Source organism: Pan paniscus, chromosome 8 (genome assembly GCF_029289425.2).
Source record: "Pan paniscus chromosome 8, NHGRI_mPanPan1-v2.0_pri, whole genome shotgun sequence".
Classification (NCBI taxonomy): Eukaryota; Metazoa; Chordata; class Mammalia; order Primates; family Hominidae; genus Pan; species Pan paniscus.
The window spans coordinates 110379833-110395198 of NC_073257.2; the positions used below are offsets into that span (position 1 = coordinate 110379833).

The 15366-nt window shown below is 42.8% G+C and overlaps 1 protein-coding gene across 3 annotated transcripts in view; it reads right to left on the bottom strand.

Annotated features, from left to right (window-relative positions):
• The window catches only part of HPSE2 (heparanase 2 (inactive)), a 780051-nt gene that overhangs the window by 16755 nt on the left and 747930 nt on the right, over positions 1 to 15366 (bottom strand). For all 3 annotated transcript variants that reach the window (XM_003825451.3, XM_003825450.3, XM_055093275.2), the window contains one exon: positions 8839 to 8985. In XM_003825451.3, coding sequence (XP_003825499.1) covers positions 8839 to 8985 — 147 coding nt within the window. The remainder of the gene's footprint in view (positions 1 to 8838; positions 8986 to 15366) is intronic.

Genomic DNA, 15366 nt, shown 5'->3' on the forward strand with positions numbered 1-15366 from the left:
CCTAGCATGAGCCAATTCCTGAGACGAGCCATCCCATCAAACAGAAACTGAAAAGCTTTTTGTCGGGGATGTTATAGAAGAAACCTCTTGACCCGTATGAGTTCTTTGAAATTTTTCCTTTATAAAGTCATCTTTTACTAACTACAGAACTTTCATAGAATGGTTTATTTTTGAAAGAAACTAATTTAAATGATCCCAGACAAGTGAAGATAATGGAAACCTGCAGGGAGTACATCTGGTTGACCAGAGTTCAAAAAATGTAGGTACCAAATAATATCAGCAGTGTAGAACTAAAATACTTAGATGTCTTGAGTCTGCTGGGATAAATGGACAAATGGCCTACTGGTCCCAGAAACAAGTCTTCATATTTTGTTTTTGAGTGTCTGAGTCGTGGTATTGAATTAATGGGGTTAAGGTTTTTCCCAAAGCTTCTTTTACCTGATCTCTCTGTGTCCAGAAACTAAACATGGTGCTTTCAGGTATCATTAGTGAGAGATTGTGGCGGGTCAGGTGGGTGGCCAGTTCACCCCTCAGGATTTTTCACATTAGCCAAGCTCTGAATCCAGAGATGAAATATCATAATATGGTCTGGTCTGTTCCAACAGGGACACGAAGATATTTTTAAAGTCTTAGCACCTGGGAGTTACTTGAGTATTTTCAGAACCATTCTGTTTGGTTAACATCAAATGACACCTCTCTAAAGGCATGCAGTTAGATGCCAATGTTTTTCTTTGATATAGGTTTTAATGAGGGTGAAATCAAAGCAAAAGTTATATCCCAGAGAGATGGAAAAAATGAGCAGTATGTGGAAAAAGGAAAAAAAAAAGATGTGCATTTCTTCACAGAATAGGCAATAAGATTTTTGGTTCATAGGAGCCTTGAGATTTTTTTCAGCTAAAGGAGAGGCTCATGCAGATCTGAAATTTAAACATTAATATGGAACCTATTAGCCCCAAAGCAGAAATACTTTACATGTCTATTTATGGCACCACCCACAGGCTGCTTCCTGTTAGTTGTTTGTTTCTAGTGACAGAGATGAGCTCCTTTAGGAGATTCTTCTGAGCTCCTTTAGGAGATTCTGAGATTCATCTCAGAATCCCCTCCCCAACAACCCCAAAACACCCCACATTAAATAGCTCTTGAAAGCCAGGTGAGGATATGGCCTAGCAACAGAAAGATCAAGGGACATTCTGATCCGAAACATTCACATTGAACTTTACATTCAGAATTTCCCCCTAATTTGTCTACTTGGAACTCTTGAGCCCTTACAGTTATGGGACCACAATTCTTTTTTTTTTTTTTTTTTTTTTTTTGAGACGGAGTCTCGCTCTGTCGCCCAGGCTGGAGTGCAGTGGCGTGGTCTCAGCTCACTGCAACCTCCGCCTCCTGAGTTCATGCCATTCTCCTGCCTCATCCTCCCGAGTAGCTGGAACTACAGGCACCCGCCACCATGCCCGGCTAATTTTTTTTTGTATTTTTAGTAGAGACGGGGTTTCACCGTGTTAGCCAGGATGGTCTTGATCTCCTGACCTTGTGATCCCCCCGCCTTGGCCTCCCAAAATGCTGGGATTACAGGCGTGAGCCACCGCGCCCAGCCCGGGACCATAATTCTTTTAAAATTTTAGTTAGTCATTGCAAATTAGATCACTGAAGAGGAAGAAGTTATGTCTGACACAAAGTAGGATCAATAAAACTGGTGAATGGATGAAGAGATATACTTTCCAGTTTCCTTGGGAAGCCTCCCTTGTTGGCATCTTTCCCTCAGAAATATACCTCTGAGAATGGGCTCCGTTAGGTGTGAGGGAGTTGAAGGTGCCTGTGTATATGGGGCGGGAATATAACCTATTGATATAGATTTTTATATACCTCAAATTAAACAGATCTAGAGTCATTGCTGGTTTTTAATAATCCCTTTGTTTGAGAAGAGCATAATAAAAACAGAAGGGAATTCCCCACTTTTTCTGGGAAAAAAAATGTGCTTTTACTAGAATTCTGTGATTGGGAGACAGTCTTAGAAGTAGCTCTGAGAAGAACTTTTAAAAGGGTCTGAGCACTTTTACACTGTTGGTGGGACTGTCAACTAGTTCAACCATTGTGGAAGTCAGTGTGGCGATTCCTCAGGGATCTAGAACTAGAAATACCATTTGACCCAGCCATCCCATTACTGGGTATATACCCAAAGGACTATAAATCATGCTGCTATAAAGACACATGCACACGTATGTTTATTGCGGCACTATTCACAATAGCAAAGACTTGGAACCAACTCAAATGTCCAACAATGATAGACTGGATTAAGAAAATGTGGCACATATGCACCATGGAATACTATGCAGCCATAAAAAATGATGAGTTCATGTCCTTTGTAGGGACATGGATGAAATTGGAAATCATCATTCTCAGTAAACTATCGCAAGGACAAAAAACCAAACACCACATATTCTCACTCATAGATGGGAATTGAACAATGAGAACACATGGACACAGGAAGGGGAACATCACACTCTGGGGACTGTTGTGGGGTGGGGGGAGGGGAGGGATAGCATTAGGAGATATACCTAATGCTAAATGACGAGTTGGTGGGTGCAGCACACCAGCACGGCACATGTATACATATGTAACTAACCTGCACATTGTGCACATGTACCCTAAAACTTAAAGTATAATAATAATAAAAAAGAAAAAGAAAAAAAAAAGGGTCTGACGCCAGGCATGGTGACTCATGCTTGTAATCCAGCACTTTGGGAGGCTGCGGCAGGTGGCTCACCTGAGGTCAGGAGTTTGAGACCAGCCTGGCCAACACGGTGGAACCTCATCTTTACTAAAAATACTAAAATTAGCTGGGCGTGGTGGTGCATGCCTGCAGTCCCAACTGCTCGGGAGGTTGAGACGGGAGAATAGCTTGAACCTGGGGGGCAGAGGTTGCAGTGAGCTGAGATCACACCACTGCACTCCAGCCTGGGTGACAGGGTGGGAGTCTGTCTAAAAAAAAAGGTGGGGGGGCGGTCTGAATTCCGGACTTGTGAAGAAAAGTTAATGAAACTGGCGTGAATTAGCCTGAAGGAGAAAACTTCTGGGTAACCTAATACTCTTCAAATATATTCATTCTATAAGGGGCCTACGATGAAATGAACCCAGACAATATCATGACAGAGTCCAGTTATCCATATGTATATCCAACTTATGTAATTGTAATTTTATAGTACTGGACTGTTGGTGTAGCACATTGTTGAAAAAAGTGCACTAGAGTAAGGGTCAGGGGAACTGGATCCTAGGGACTTCTAGCTTTGTCACTTACTAGTTGTGTGACACTTGAATAAGTCACTTAATACTTTAAGACTCAGTGTCTTCAACTCTAAAATGGAAGGGAGGCAGGAATTATTCTATATGCTTCATGGTTCTGTCAGAAGGTTAAATGAGATAATGGCTATTAAAGTTTTTCATTATCTATAAAGTTGCAGCCATAGGTACAGTGGGCCCCAGTGTTCTTATACAATTAAGTGTTCAGACAGGATTGAAATTGTGGTCACTCCTTTCTGAGAGGTCTTTAAATGTGGGGCATCCTCTGGTCCAGATGGCTTGGCCACAGACTGAAGGCTGGGGGAGAGAGCCAGATCACCTCCCAGTGTCACTCCACCTCAGGATTCTTAGCATCTGCTTGTTCCCTCAGGTCAGTGTGTCAGAACAGAACAGCCAATGTGATGAAAGTTGCTTCCCTCTTTCCTAATTTTTGGAGTATTTTGCCTCCAAATGGAATTGAACAAGGCACATAAGGGAGAACACTGGGATCTGACCTAACACCTGTTTTTGGTTTTCTTTTTCTCTGGAAAGGTAAGTCCTTTCGATTTTAGATGTCAGTTGGCTTGTGAGGCCAAACTTCATGTTGCTTCTCTGTTTGTTGAGAGACACTGGAGATATTTATCAGGTACAAATGATTCCCTAGAGCAGGGCTCCCTAACCCCTGGGCCATGGACCAATCCTGTTAGGAACTGGGCTGCACAGTAAAAGGTGAGTGGTGGGTGAGCATTACCACCTGAGCTCCACCTCCTGTCAGACCAGCAGCATCATCAGATTCTCATAGGAGTGTGAACCCTATTGTGAACTGCACATGCAAGGGATCTAGCTTGCACACTCCTTATGAGAATCTAATGCCTAATGATCTGAGGTGGAACAGTTTCATTCCCAAACCACCCCCAACCCCCCGACAGTCTGTGGAAAAACTGTCTTCCATGAAACCAGTCCCTGGTGCTAAAACAGTTGGGGACCACTGCCCTAGAGGACAGTGGTTATTGCTTTGTGATCACACAAGGCAATGGGTAGATTCTGTATTTTGCAGATGCCCCCAAAATCTCCTCTGACTTATCCAGAATGGGAACTATTGTTCTGGATGTGAATGGGGCCATCTTCTTCTGAGAAAGGTGAGAAACCAGGGAACATGACAAGGGAGGGACCCACAGCTGGATTTTTTCTGGAAAACAAAACTAGCCAGCTACTGCCACCACTTCCTCTAGTCATAGAGCCTCTTTGTGTGGCCTCTTAGTGGCTTGACTTTGCTGGTGACCACTGAGAACACAGGCTCCAAAAGTGAAGAGGAAGTAGGGGGAATGGGGACCAGAAGAGAATAGAATTTCAGAGCTCAAAGGGAAGCTATAATCTCTTGTCCAACCCCCGACTGAGGAAGGAATCCTAGAGCACCTCTGAGATGGCTGCTCACACTCTGATTAATAGGCTACCTCCTGAGAAAGCCTATCCTGACCTCGGTCAGACCAGGCAAGCCTTTGGAAAACGAGCTCATTTTGAAGTGAAATCTATCTCTTTTAAATTGCACTCCTTGGTTTTCTGTCATTTTGGAGTATTCTAGGCCAAATCTGTTTAATTTCACTTGGCAGTCCTCTGAAGAAAGTCCTCATGACTTACCTTACTTTTCTCCTCTGAACTAAATTTCCCCATTTCCTTCAGCTATTCCCTGAAGAATGTGTATTCCAGATGCAGAATACTCTTGTTTGTACACACTGCAATTTTCTAAAACTTCTGTCCTATGGGCTAGAGAGCACCTACTTTTTGTCTGGTTCCTAGAATAAGAACAGTCTCTTATATAAGGAGTTGGGACTGGAGTAGGGGGGTCTTACGATTGGTTCATTCACTGAGATGGGAAACAAGAATCTTCTTGTGAAGGTGGTTGCCTAGACCATACATAAATAGTGACCCCAAGGGTGCTTCCTGTGTGATACTTGACATACCTTAGCTCTGAGTTCACATAGAGTTGCCCTTTCAGAGATTTCAAATCTTCCCAGGCCCAGTGGCAATTCTAAGAGAATGAGAATTACCCCATGTCCTCGAGCAATCAAAGAAGTCTTCTGGCCTCTCCCTACTCCTGAAACACTAGACCAGAATACCCAACTGGTGGCTTGAATTGGGGTGGGGGGCACTGACTTGCTCTATATCCTCTTCCTGGTTCCTCCAGACAGGAGCAGTTACACATTCTCCTGCTCCCAGAACTTTCTATCCCCTTCTGAGCTAATATGGCTTTAAGCTGTAGCAAGAACTAGCAGACACAGAACACAGAGTCTGGCCCCAGAGGCTTATAAAAGAGAGAAAGAGACACCAAAGGCTGAAATCACTTCCTAGCATTTTCTTTCATCCCTTTCTGCACAGTCTGCTTCACTGAAACCACACCCTTCCTGTGAGACCCCCATCACAGACCACTCAGCTCTTTAGTAGTTGCTGAGCAGAGCACTAGATGTGGTCTTGAACATGTACATGACAGTCCCTGTCTGGAAGCTTACAGTCCACCATGGCACAGCCCAGAGTCGAGCCAATGAGGTCAAGAATAGGAGAGGTGTTAAATTGGCAGTAATTTATAGGCAGAACAGACTCAGAAGAATGAAGGGCCCAACATTTCACAGTGAATTAGTGGCAGGATCAGGGGCTGGAATCCAGTTCCCTTGAATTCCAATCCAAAACTCTCTAATCCAACATATGTAAAATCGTTATGTGTGTATCTGTATTTATATTTATAGATGTATGCATATGCATGGGTTTGTGGAAGGCTTTATTTCAACCATATTTTCCAAATTGAGTCTCATAATAATCCCATTTGACAGTTAAGGAAGCTCAGGTTTGATCACAAAGATAAATGGTAGCATCTGAATTCAGATCCTCACCTTCTAATTCCAGTTCCAATGTTCTTCCAATTACCTGACATTATTATTTGAGCTCAGTGGGTGTTACCAAATCCTTCTTAAGGATCCCTGTAGAATGAAATTCTCTTTGTCCTTGTCCCTCTCCTACATTTTTTTTTTTTTGAGACAGAGTCTTGCTCTGTTGCCCAGGCTGGAGTGCAGTGGTGTGATCTTGGCTTACTGCAACCTCTGCCTCCCAGGTTCAAGCGATTCTCCTGCCTCGGGCTCCCAAGTAGCTGGAATTACAGGTGCTCACCACCACACCTGGCTAATTTTTTTTTTTTTTTTGTACAGAAGGGGTTTCACCATGTTGGCCAGGCTCGTCTCAAACTCCTGACCTCAAGTAATTCCCCCGCCTCAGCCTCCCAAAGTGTTGGGATTACAGATGTGAGCCACTGTGCCTGGCTGGTTTCCTACATTCTTAACAAAGTTGTAACACAACTCCTCACTATTATGGTGATGGCAAAAGTTGAACATATGACATATCGCTAGCTAGTGGGAGTCAGTCCCTTCAGTCACCCTTAAGGATAGGTATAGAAAGACAGGGGTTAAGGTATGGCCAGCTCCAAACAGCAGGGGAATCATCTTGGAGGCAGGGACATAGGGGTGGGGCAAATAGGTTTAGAGTCCTGCCTGCATCCTTGGTTGGAGGGAAAATAAGCTCATTAAAAAATGCTACCCTTGACTATCATCTTCTGTTTCATCCTTTTGCTTTTTTGTAATTCTTAGCATGACTTTTTATCATAATCCTAACAAATGTCTTGTCAACACATTATCTTAAAAGTCTGAAAACATTCCTCTTTGGAAGAACATTCTTAGGGAAAGCAATTGTATCCTTCCTCTTTCTCAACCAGCCAGATTTCTGAGTTGAGGAAAAGGAAGGCAATGGACATTTATTGAGCATTTACTATGTGTCAGGAACTTTACACAGATTACCTCATTTACTTTGCTCCACAAAAGAGGTTTCACAGATGAGGAAACTGACGCTCACAGAGATGACATAACTTGCCTAAAGACACACAGCCAGCAAGTAACAGAGCAGGGATGGACACCTTGGCTTGTTAGACTAAAGCATTTGGCCAGTCCCCTCCACACAGTGCACACAGTCTTCCTGACACTGGGCAGGCTCAGCTCCTAAGCTCTTCGGTTCCAGAGGACCCTAACCAGAGGACCCTAATCACTGCTGCAGAGTCAGCCCTTCTGTCAGAAATGGCTTTGCAGATCATTATTTAATGGCAGCAGGAGATTTAAATGCACTCATGATCCTCAGAAAATCACACCCAGGATGAGAGTTTTCAAGCTGCACAGGACCTTACCACATGTACAACAACCCTTGAAATCTGAAGATTAGGAAACTGAGGCCAAAGGATTAGGATAAAATAATTTTCCCAGGTCATATGATTATTTAGTGGTAAAGCAGGGACCAGAACCAGGTCTCCTGCCTAGGATGAAGGCCAGGAATTCAGCACACTCATCATGAACTACTCAGAAGTGAAGAGAAAGGGGATAAAATACTCAATAGAGTCCTGCTGACATAGGTAGGACTGGGAAGAAAGAAAAGCAGACGCAATGTACATGTAGCCAGAAAAAAGAGCCAGCATGTGAACCGAGACTGAAAATGAAGATCTAGCGTGGGCTAAAGAGACTCAATAAGTGACTTCCCAGATTGTTTTTTGCTCCCATTGCAAATACAATTGGAAGCCAAATGCAAGCCACCAAGGTTGCAGTGAAACAGTGAATAATTAAAGCACAAATATTTGTGGGCAGCTGTTGGAGTGCAAGCCACCTGCTCCAAGTTTACAGCTTTGTTAAACTTGGTAAACATTAAAAATGGAATAGGAATGCCTCCAGTCTGTGCAGCATCCCATACCCTTCCTGAGAGGCCTCACTCGGGGAGCTGGGGTGGCCTTGCTCTTGGCCAGGCCCTTCTTACTGTGGCCTAGAGTTGTTCTGTTTGTAGAGATCCATGTTGTCAAGTCTCTAATAGAGACTGAGGGAGGCAGGGAGTGTCACAGAATCGTTTATTTGTAGAGTTTTGAAAGGGTCACAGAGCCCTCAAAATATAATCTCTGTCCTATTATTCAGATGAAGAAGCTGAGATGGAGCAGTGATGTGCTCAAGTCATAAAGTTAGGGGCAGGACAGACTCTTTATCTCTGACCTTTTGAGCACTAAACTCTTTGTTTAGTGCTCCTTCCTGTAAGCCCTGTGAGGTTAATAGATGGTAACAACAAGGGAGTCAGCATTACAGAATGTTACAGCTGTGAGGGACATGGTTCTCAACTACCAGGATGTTTGGTTGCTACATGACCATGGGGCACTATTGGCATTCGGTGAGCAGCGGCCAAGGATGCTAAACAGCTTACAATGTGATAGTTGTGTATAACGAAGAATCATCTGGCTCAAATACCAAGAGTATCCTTGTTGAGAAATACTTTCTCCACCATTTGACTTTACAATTGGGGAATCTAAGATAGGGAGGGGCTTGAACATGTTCCCAAAAGGAGTCAGCAGTCACCTGACCCCAGACCGCTCTTTGTCCTACTCCATCCCACTGAGCCCTTGAGAGAATTAGTAGCAACCTTGGTGTCTTCAGCCTCCCCCTCCCTCAGCTCCTGCTGCACTTGCTCCCGAGCTATTTTCAGGTTGGCACGTACTTGGACTTTAGGCCCTCCTGCCCATAGGGCTGCAGCAGGTACTGGTGAACCAGCTTGTCTCTGAGAGTCCCAGCCAGCTTGATTTTCTTTCTTGATCGATGCAAGTTGATGATAAAAAGTGTAATGGACCCACGAACGTAGTTGTGGCTGAGATCCAGAGAAAGAGAGAAGTGAAAGATGGAAACAAAGTGGTCAGTTAGATGCTTCTAAATAATTTATAGACTGTACAAAATATGAACAGCCCTGAAAATGGCACTTAAAAACTTGGCCACCATAGACCCTAAAAGAAAGGAAGGCCTTGTTATTGTGGTTTCTTGCAAAGATGATAGCCACTTCCTGCCATACTTCTTTTGTTTTTGTTTAAATTTATTGCAATGATTTTAGAAAATATAATGTATATATTTTATGGCATATATTACCATAGTATGGAAGTAAAACATGCTGATTGCAAAAAAGGAAAAATATTGAGAAACAAAAAGAAGAAAAAGAAAATTCCCCATAACCCTCATATCTTGAGATATGATAATATTTTGGCAAACATCCTTCCAGTATTTTTTAGTTTATTAATTTGACAAATATTTATTGAGTACTTTGACACATTATTACTCAGTTTTTACATAACTGGAATCACATTATTCACAGAGATTTTTTTCCATTAATGAACACCTTAAACATATTCCCATGTGATTCTTTTTCTACTTGTAGAAGAATGCTAAACTTTTCAATCATAGAAGTGTAACATTATTTAACTAATCCCCTATGTTTGCAGTTCAGACAACTCATGTTTGAACATTTTTGCCATTATAAATTATGTCATGTGTATAAACTTTTTGATTATTTCTGATGGATAAAGTCCTAGACGTTGGAATCATTAGTCCAAGGGAAATGTGTGTTGTATGATTCCTCACCAAATTTTCCAGTTCATTCCCAGTGGTGCACCTCCCTGTGGGAAGATTTTTTCTTCCTGCCCTACTGAGTGATCGCGTGATTTGCTTTGTCCAATGAAATGTGAGTGGACATGGCAAAAACCTCTAGGCAGAAGCTTTAGGACTCAGCCCATCTTTTGCCATGTTTCATTTCCCTCTGCCAGAAGACTGACAATGTTCTTGACAAAGGCTGTTCTATTGAATGAAGATGATGTGGGCAGAGGTACAGTTGAGCCATGATGGACAAGTAGTGTGAATGAGAAATAAATTTTCTTATTGAAAGCCTTGGAGATTTGGGGGCTATTCATTATTGCAGCATAACCTCACCTATCCTGACAGATACACACTTTTTGATGCCATTGATATTAACTTTCTAGGAAGCTTTCACTAATTTTGCTCCCACCTGCTCTATATGAGAGCACCTATTTCCTCATACCCCTAAGAACACTTCCAATGTGTTCTTTTAAAATACCTTTGTCAACCTGAGAGGTGAAAATGGGATTTCAATGTTGTATTAATTTGTATTTTTAAAAATTAATACTGACATGCAGCATTTTTTCATTTGCCATTTCATTTCTTCTTTTGTAAGCTGACCATGTCCTTTGCCTGCCTGCCTTCCTTTCTTCCTTCCTTCCTTCCTTCCTTCTTTTTCTGTCCTTCCTTCCTTCCTTCCTTCCTTTTTCTTTCCTTTCTTCCTTCCTTCCTTTCTTTCTTTTTTTCTCTGTCGCCCAGGCTGGAGTGCAGTGGCACGATCTGGGCTCACTGCAACCTCCGCCTCCCGCGTTCAGGCAATTCTCCTGCCTCAGCCTCCCTGGTAGCTGAGATTACAGGCGTGCGCCACCACGCCCAGCTAATTTTTGTATTTTTAGTAGAGATGGGTTTTCACCATGTTGGCCAGGCTGGTCTTGAACTCCTGACCTCAAGTGATCACCCGCCTTGGCCTCCCAAAGGGCTGGGATTACAGTCGTTAGACACCATGCCCGGACACCTTTGCCTATTTTTCTGTTGATTTATAAAAACTATTTATTAAAGAGCAGTCTTTTGTCTGCAAAATTTCCCCCAGTTTTCTTTGACCGTTTCAGTTTATTTACATTGTATTTTAATATATAAAAGTTAAAAAACTTTTATGTAGTCAAATTTATCTTTTTGATTTCTTCTTTTGCTGTTTTACCTACCTCAAGATTATAAAACTATTCACGATTTTGGAATCTTTTTAAATGAGCATAAGATCTTCAGAAGTCTGAGAGAACTATATGCCTACATGCACTAGCCCTTCAGCATGTATCAGCAAAACTATAATGATTTCCTTCTCTCTGTAGGAAAAAATGCTTAGTTTCTAAGGGGTCCCTTAGGGCCCCATCTGGATAGGTTAATGAGAGGAAACAGAAAAAAATGACTCAGCCCTACCTTCAAAGGAGGAGTTCAGAGAAACTCTAAGTCAACTTTGCCCAGAGGAAAGCATCATTCCTTATAGAAGTAACACCCCTCCATCCTGGGTCACTCACCTCTGCTTCTAAAGGTGCTAATTAAGAGTTGAGTGACCAAGGACAGGTCAGTATGGTGACATGGAGTTTTTTATTTTTGTTTTTGTTTAGAAGCACAGTTTCCAGGGCTCTTCCCTGGAGATTTTGATGCAATCAGTTTGGGATTAGGGACTGGGAATCTATACTTAAAAAAATCTTTCTGGGATATTTGGCAGATGAATTGGGTTTGGGAACCACTTGCTTAGAACAATCCATTAAGATTATGAGAAGAACTACTGAAGTATATCCTGCTGGCTGTGCGTCAGAAGATTTTTCTTGCATCTGCAGGAGGGTACATTATTGTGTTCAAGGCTTTTGGATGCCTGCATTTGTGTTCTGATAAATTATTAAAACGACTCTTTCATCCAGTTCCTCCTCCTCCGGTCCTTCTTAATCTCCTGCAACATGTGAACTAGCTTTTGTAGCTAAATGAGTTAGGTCAGAAGAGAATGCCAGTTGATTTAAGCAGACTTATGTCCCCAGAACTCTGAAGAAGGATGCTGGCAGCCTGAATCAGTGTTGACCATCATTAAAGAAGAACATCGACTCTATCCCATTGGTGGGGTTTCAGCTTAGCTTAGCTATCTGTAAAACTGAGGAAGACACCATTAATTGCAGGATCTCTAGGCTTCAGAGTGGGAGCAAAATACATGTGGATGGGTATCAATTTTGCCAGACTGCCGTAAACTCTTTTGCTAGCTACCATCAAACAACACTCTCAAAGGCCAGCAGTGGAGGAGGAGAGAGCCACGTGCTTGCATTTATGAGTTTCTCCTCTGCAGAGCTGGGGCAGAATGAGCCCTTGGAGACTGCAGAAGAGAAGGTGGGATGTGGGGAAGTGGTGGGTGGGAGGGAGACCTGAAATCACAGCACTGCTGCAGGGAAAGCTGTCTTTTTCAAGCTGTTTGGCAGTGGTCTGATTTCCACTTACATAGTTCCCCTGGGGAAGACAAACCAGTACAGCCCAGAGACCAACACATAGAGGCTCTCAGAACTCATAGCGCCTTCTCAGGTAGGAATTGGCATTAAAGACTGCCTCAGCCATCCCTCTCCCTGCTTGGCTTATGGGCAAGGACATTAAGCCAGGCCTTTTTGCTGCAAAGACCCATTCTTGGCTGGCGAGTGCAGCACCAACCTGAAAGTAGTGTGTTGAGAATCCAAATTCCTGAGGAACATATATTCTCTGACCACAGAAAAATAATCTTGGAGAAAATGGTGTCTGAAGGCTTGGCCTGCAAGCATTTGCTGGCCCTCTGAGGTTATCAAGTCCAGGTGGCTTTTGGTTATCTTAGTGAATGTTCCTTTCAGGAGAGAAGTTGTCTGAGAGGACCATCTATCTTGCCCCATGTCTCACTCATGGGTGAGATTTTTTTTGCACCAGCAGAGAATCCATGTATCTGGAGTTCATTTTTTCTGGCTGTTCTTTTCCTGCCTGAGATTTCTCTGTGTTGCCATGGGAGGAGGGGGAAGTGAGTCAGGGAAGGGAGGCTGGAATTGGAATATCCTAAATGTAAGAGGTGGGGAATGTCATATGGGGAGGTGCATCTTGACTTCCAGATAGAAAACAGTCATGTTCTAGAAATGTCTCCAGTGAAGCTGGGAGGCTGGGAAAGGGAAAGGAGGATGATGCTTTGCAGTCCACGGTCATTCCCACTGAAAGTCAATGTGCTTGAAACTGGGTTGATCCATTGTCTCCAAATCTAATTCAAAGGTTTTGGGTTCGGTAAAAGCCAGGCCATGTTTTGCCAAACATTTTTTCCCTTAATTTCAAAGCCCCTGTGTATTTTAAGGGAAATTTAATCCACATGTTTCTGATTCATTTACACTTAACTCATCAAAATATTGTTTTGTAAGAGCCATTTGATGTCCAAGAAGCCTCAGGAACCATTTTTATGAGTCTTTAAAAAAACTTCTTCTGAAAAACAGGAAGTCATGTTTTGCCAATAATAAATGAACTTGAACCCCAAAAGGTTTAATTTTCCTTCAGCATCCACCAGGTTCCAATTGGTTCTGAACTTGGCTAAGGACCTCATCTCCACCCCAGAAACATACGTTGTTTCAGCAGAATGGCTCATAAAAAGAGGCTTCCTCGTCAAAACTTGATTGTTCTCTGAAGAAGAAGATCGAGGATGAGAACTGCCATTCTGTCAGTGTCCTAATTTGTTAATTCTAGAACAGAAAACAGAAAAGCACCTGCTGGTGGTGGTATGAGGATCTAACTTTTTCTCCTAAATTAATCATAAGAGACAGCACTCTACAAGATCAGAAATGACCCACAATGCAAGGGGCTGCCATGACAGGCGGTGAGGTATCCACATAGGGGTTGCATGACTGTCAGGGAGATGTGAAATGGATTCCTGTGTTGAACAGGCACTCGGCTAAATGATTTCTAAGGGCTCTTTCCAAATGTAACATTCTTTGCATTATTAATGCTGTTATTTGCATGTAGATGTGATACCGTAGAACCTTTGAAATTCAATAAAATAAGTGCAAATATCTGGAAAGATGCTTGTCACACAGCAAGTATTCAATACACACTGGAGTGCAGGGGTTGTTATTTTAATAGACACTTTCTCTGGATGATTCTACTCATAAGTTTATACCTTCTCCCCAATCCCTGTTTTGACCAGGGACAAATATTTTCAGAGTATTCGTCAAGGTTGAATAGTGTGAATCCACCATGCCCACTCTGGGATAATTCTGTGATTTTGGCCTATTGGCCACAGATAAATGACTCAGAAGTGCTTCCTTAATGGCACATGATTTCTCAGAGAGGTGAACAGATACTTCTTCTACCTTTGAGCTGCCCTAGCTGGACACTGACACCTGTTGACATGGAGGAGCCCTGCAACCTCAGCCAGCTCCGTGCATTCACTGTGGGTTTTCTTTATGAATCTAATAGGAACAAAAACACCTTCAACCCAGTTATTATCATTAGGGTCACATGTAGAACGGATTATGAAAGTCTTTTCTTTCTGTCTTTTTAACAGAGAGTGAGAGAGGTTGTACTGATAGAAGCCCAGTGACACCGTTTCTCTAGAGAGGTTCTGGAGTGACTTTGCATAGAAATTAGAGGAGAGCTGGTGGTGTAGACAGACAGTCTTGAATGCAGATAATTTCAGTAACTTGTTTGAGGTCTCATGCTATGGAATGGTAGAATTCCTAACCACTCCACCATACCATTTCCTTCTGGCTGATGTTGTAATATCACAGGGGAAGAAAGCTCTAACTCTAAATCAACAGTAACATCTTGATGCCCAAATTCTGCATTTGTTTATTCATTTGCAAACCTTTCCTGGGATCTTCATGCCAGTCACTATATTAGACACCAAGAATACAAAAATGAATGAGACACTGGCTCTGAGTTCATGGTACACTCAGAATATTAATGACAACTTCCTATGAGGATGTTAAAGAATGAGGATGAACACTCGAGATTACGTGAGGAGGCTTCTATGAGGAGACGCAAATCATGCTAAGCCCATGGCTACAGATATTTTTTCCCCCAAGTCCTCAGATTAACAGTATAAAGGCCACAGACTGATATGCTTTCCAACAGGGATATAAGGTGCCAAGAGTAATTTTTCTATCTTGAGTCTGGGGGTCCACCTTTTGGGTGGTTACCTCAGGGCCAGGGCAGAGACAAGGAATACAATGTTTCCTTGTGTGATGATCAGATAACTCCAGGCCAAGGCCATAAAGCAGTCACTCTCTGTCAGGTATTGGACTGAGCTTCCTGTTGAGCAAAAGGGATGTTGAAAGCCTCTGGCCTCTGCCCAAGCCAGCCTCCCCTCATTTACAATAGGCACTTGTATCTACTGACAAGACAACTGGCCCCTGCCCCGCCTCTCCTCAGAGTGATTCTTTGAAAAGTCTTATCATGATAAATTAATTGGCTTGGCTCCTCTCTCATCAAGGAAGCAGAAGGAGCATCTGTTGTAACCTGACCACTCCAAGCTCTTTGTACTAGGTACTCCCCTTGATCAGTTCCTGATAGGCCTGGGCTGGAATGAAGGTCTGGCTGGAGGCACTTGCTTACCATTCCCTGCCCCATATCCCCCCACCAGGTTTTCTTTGCA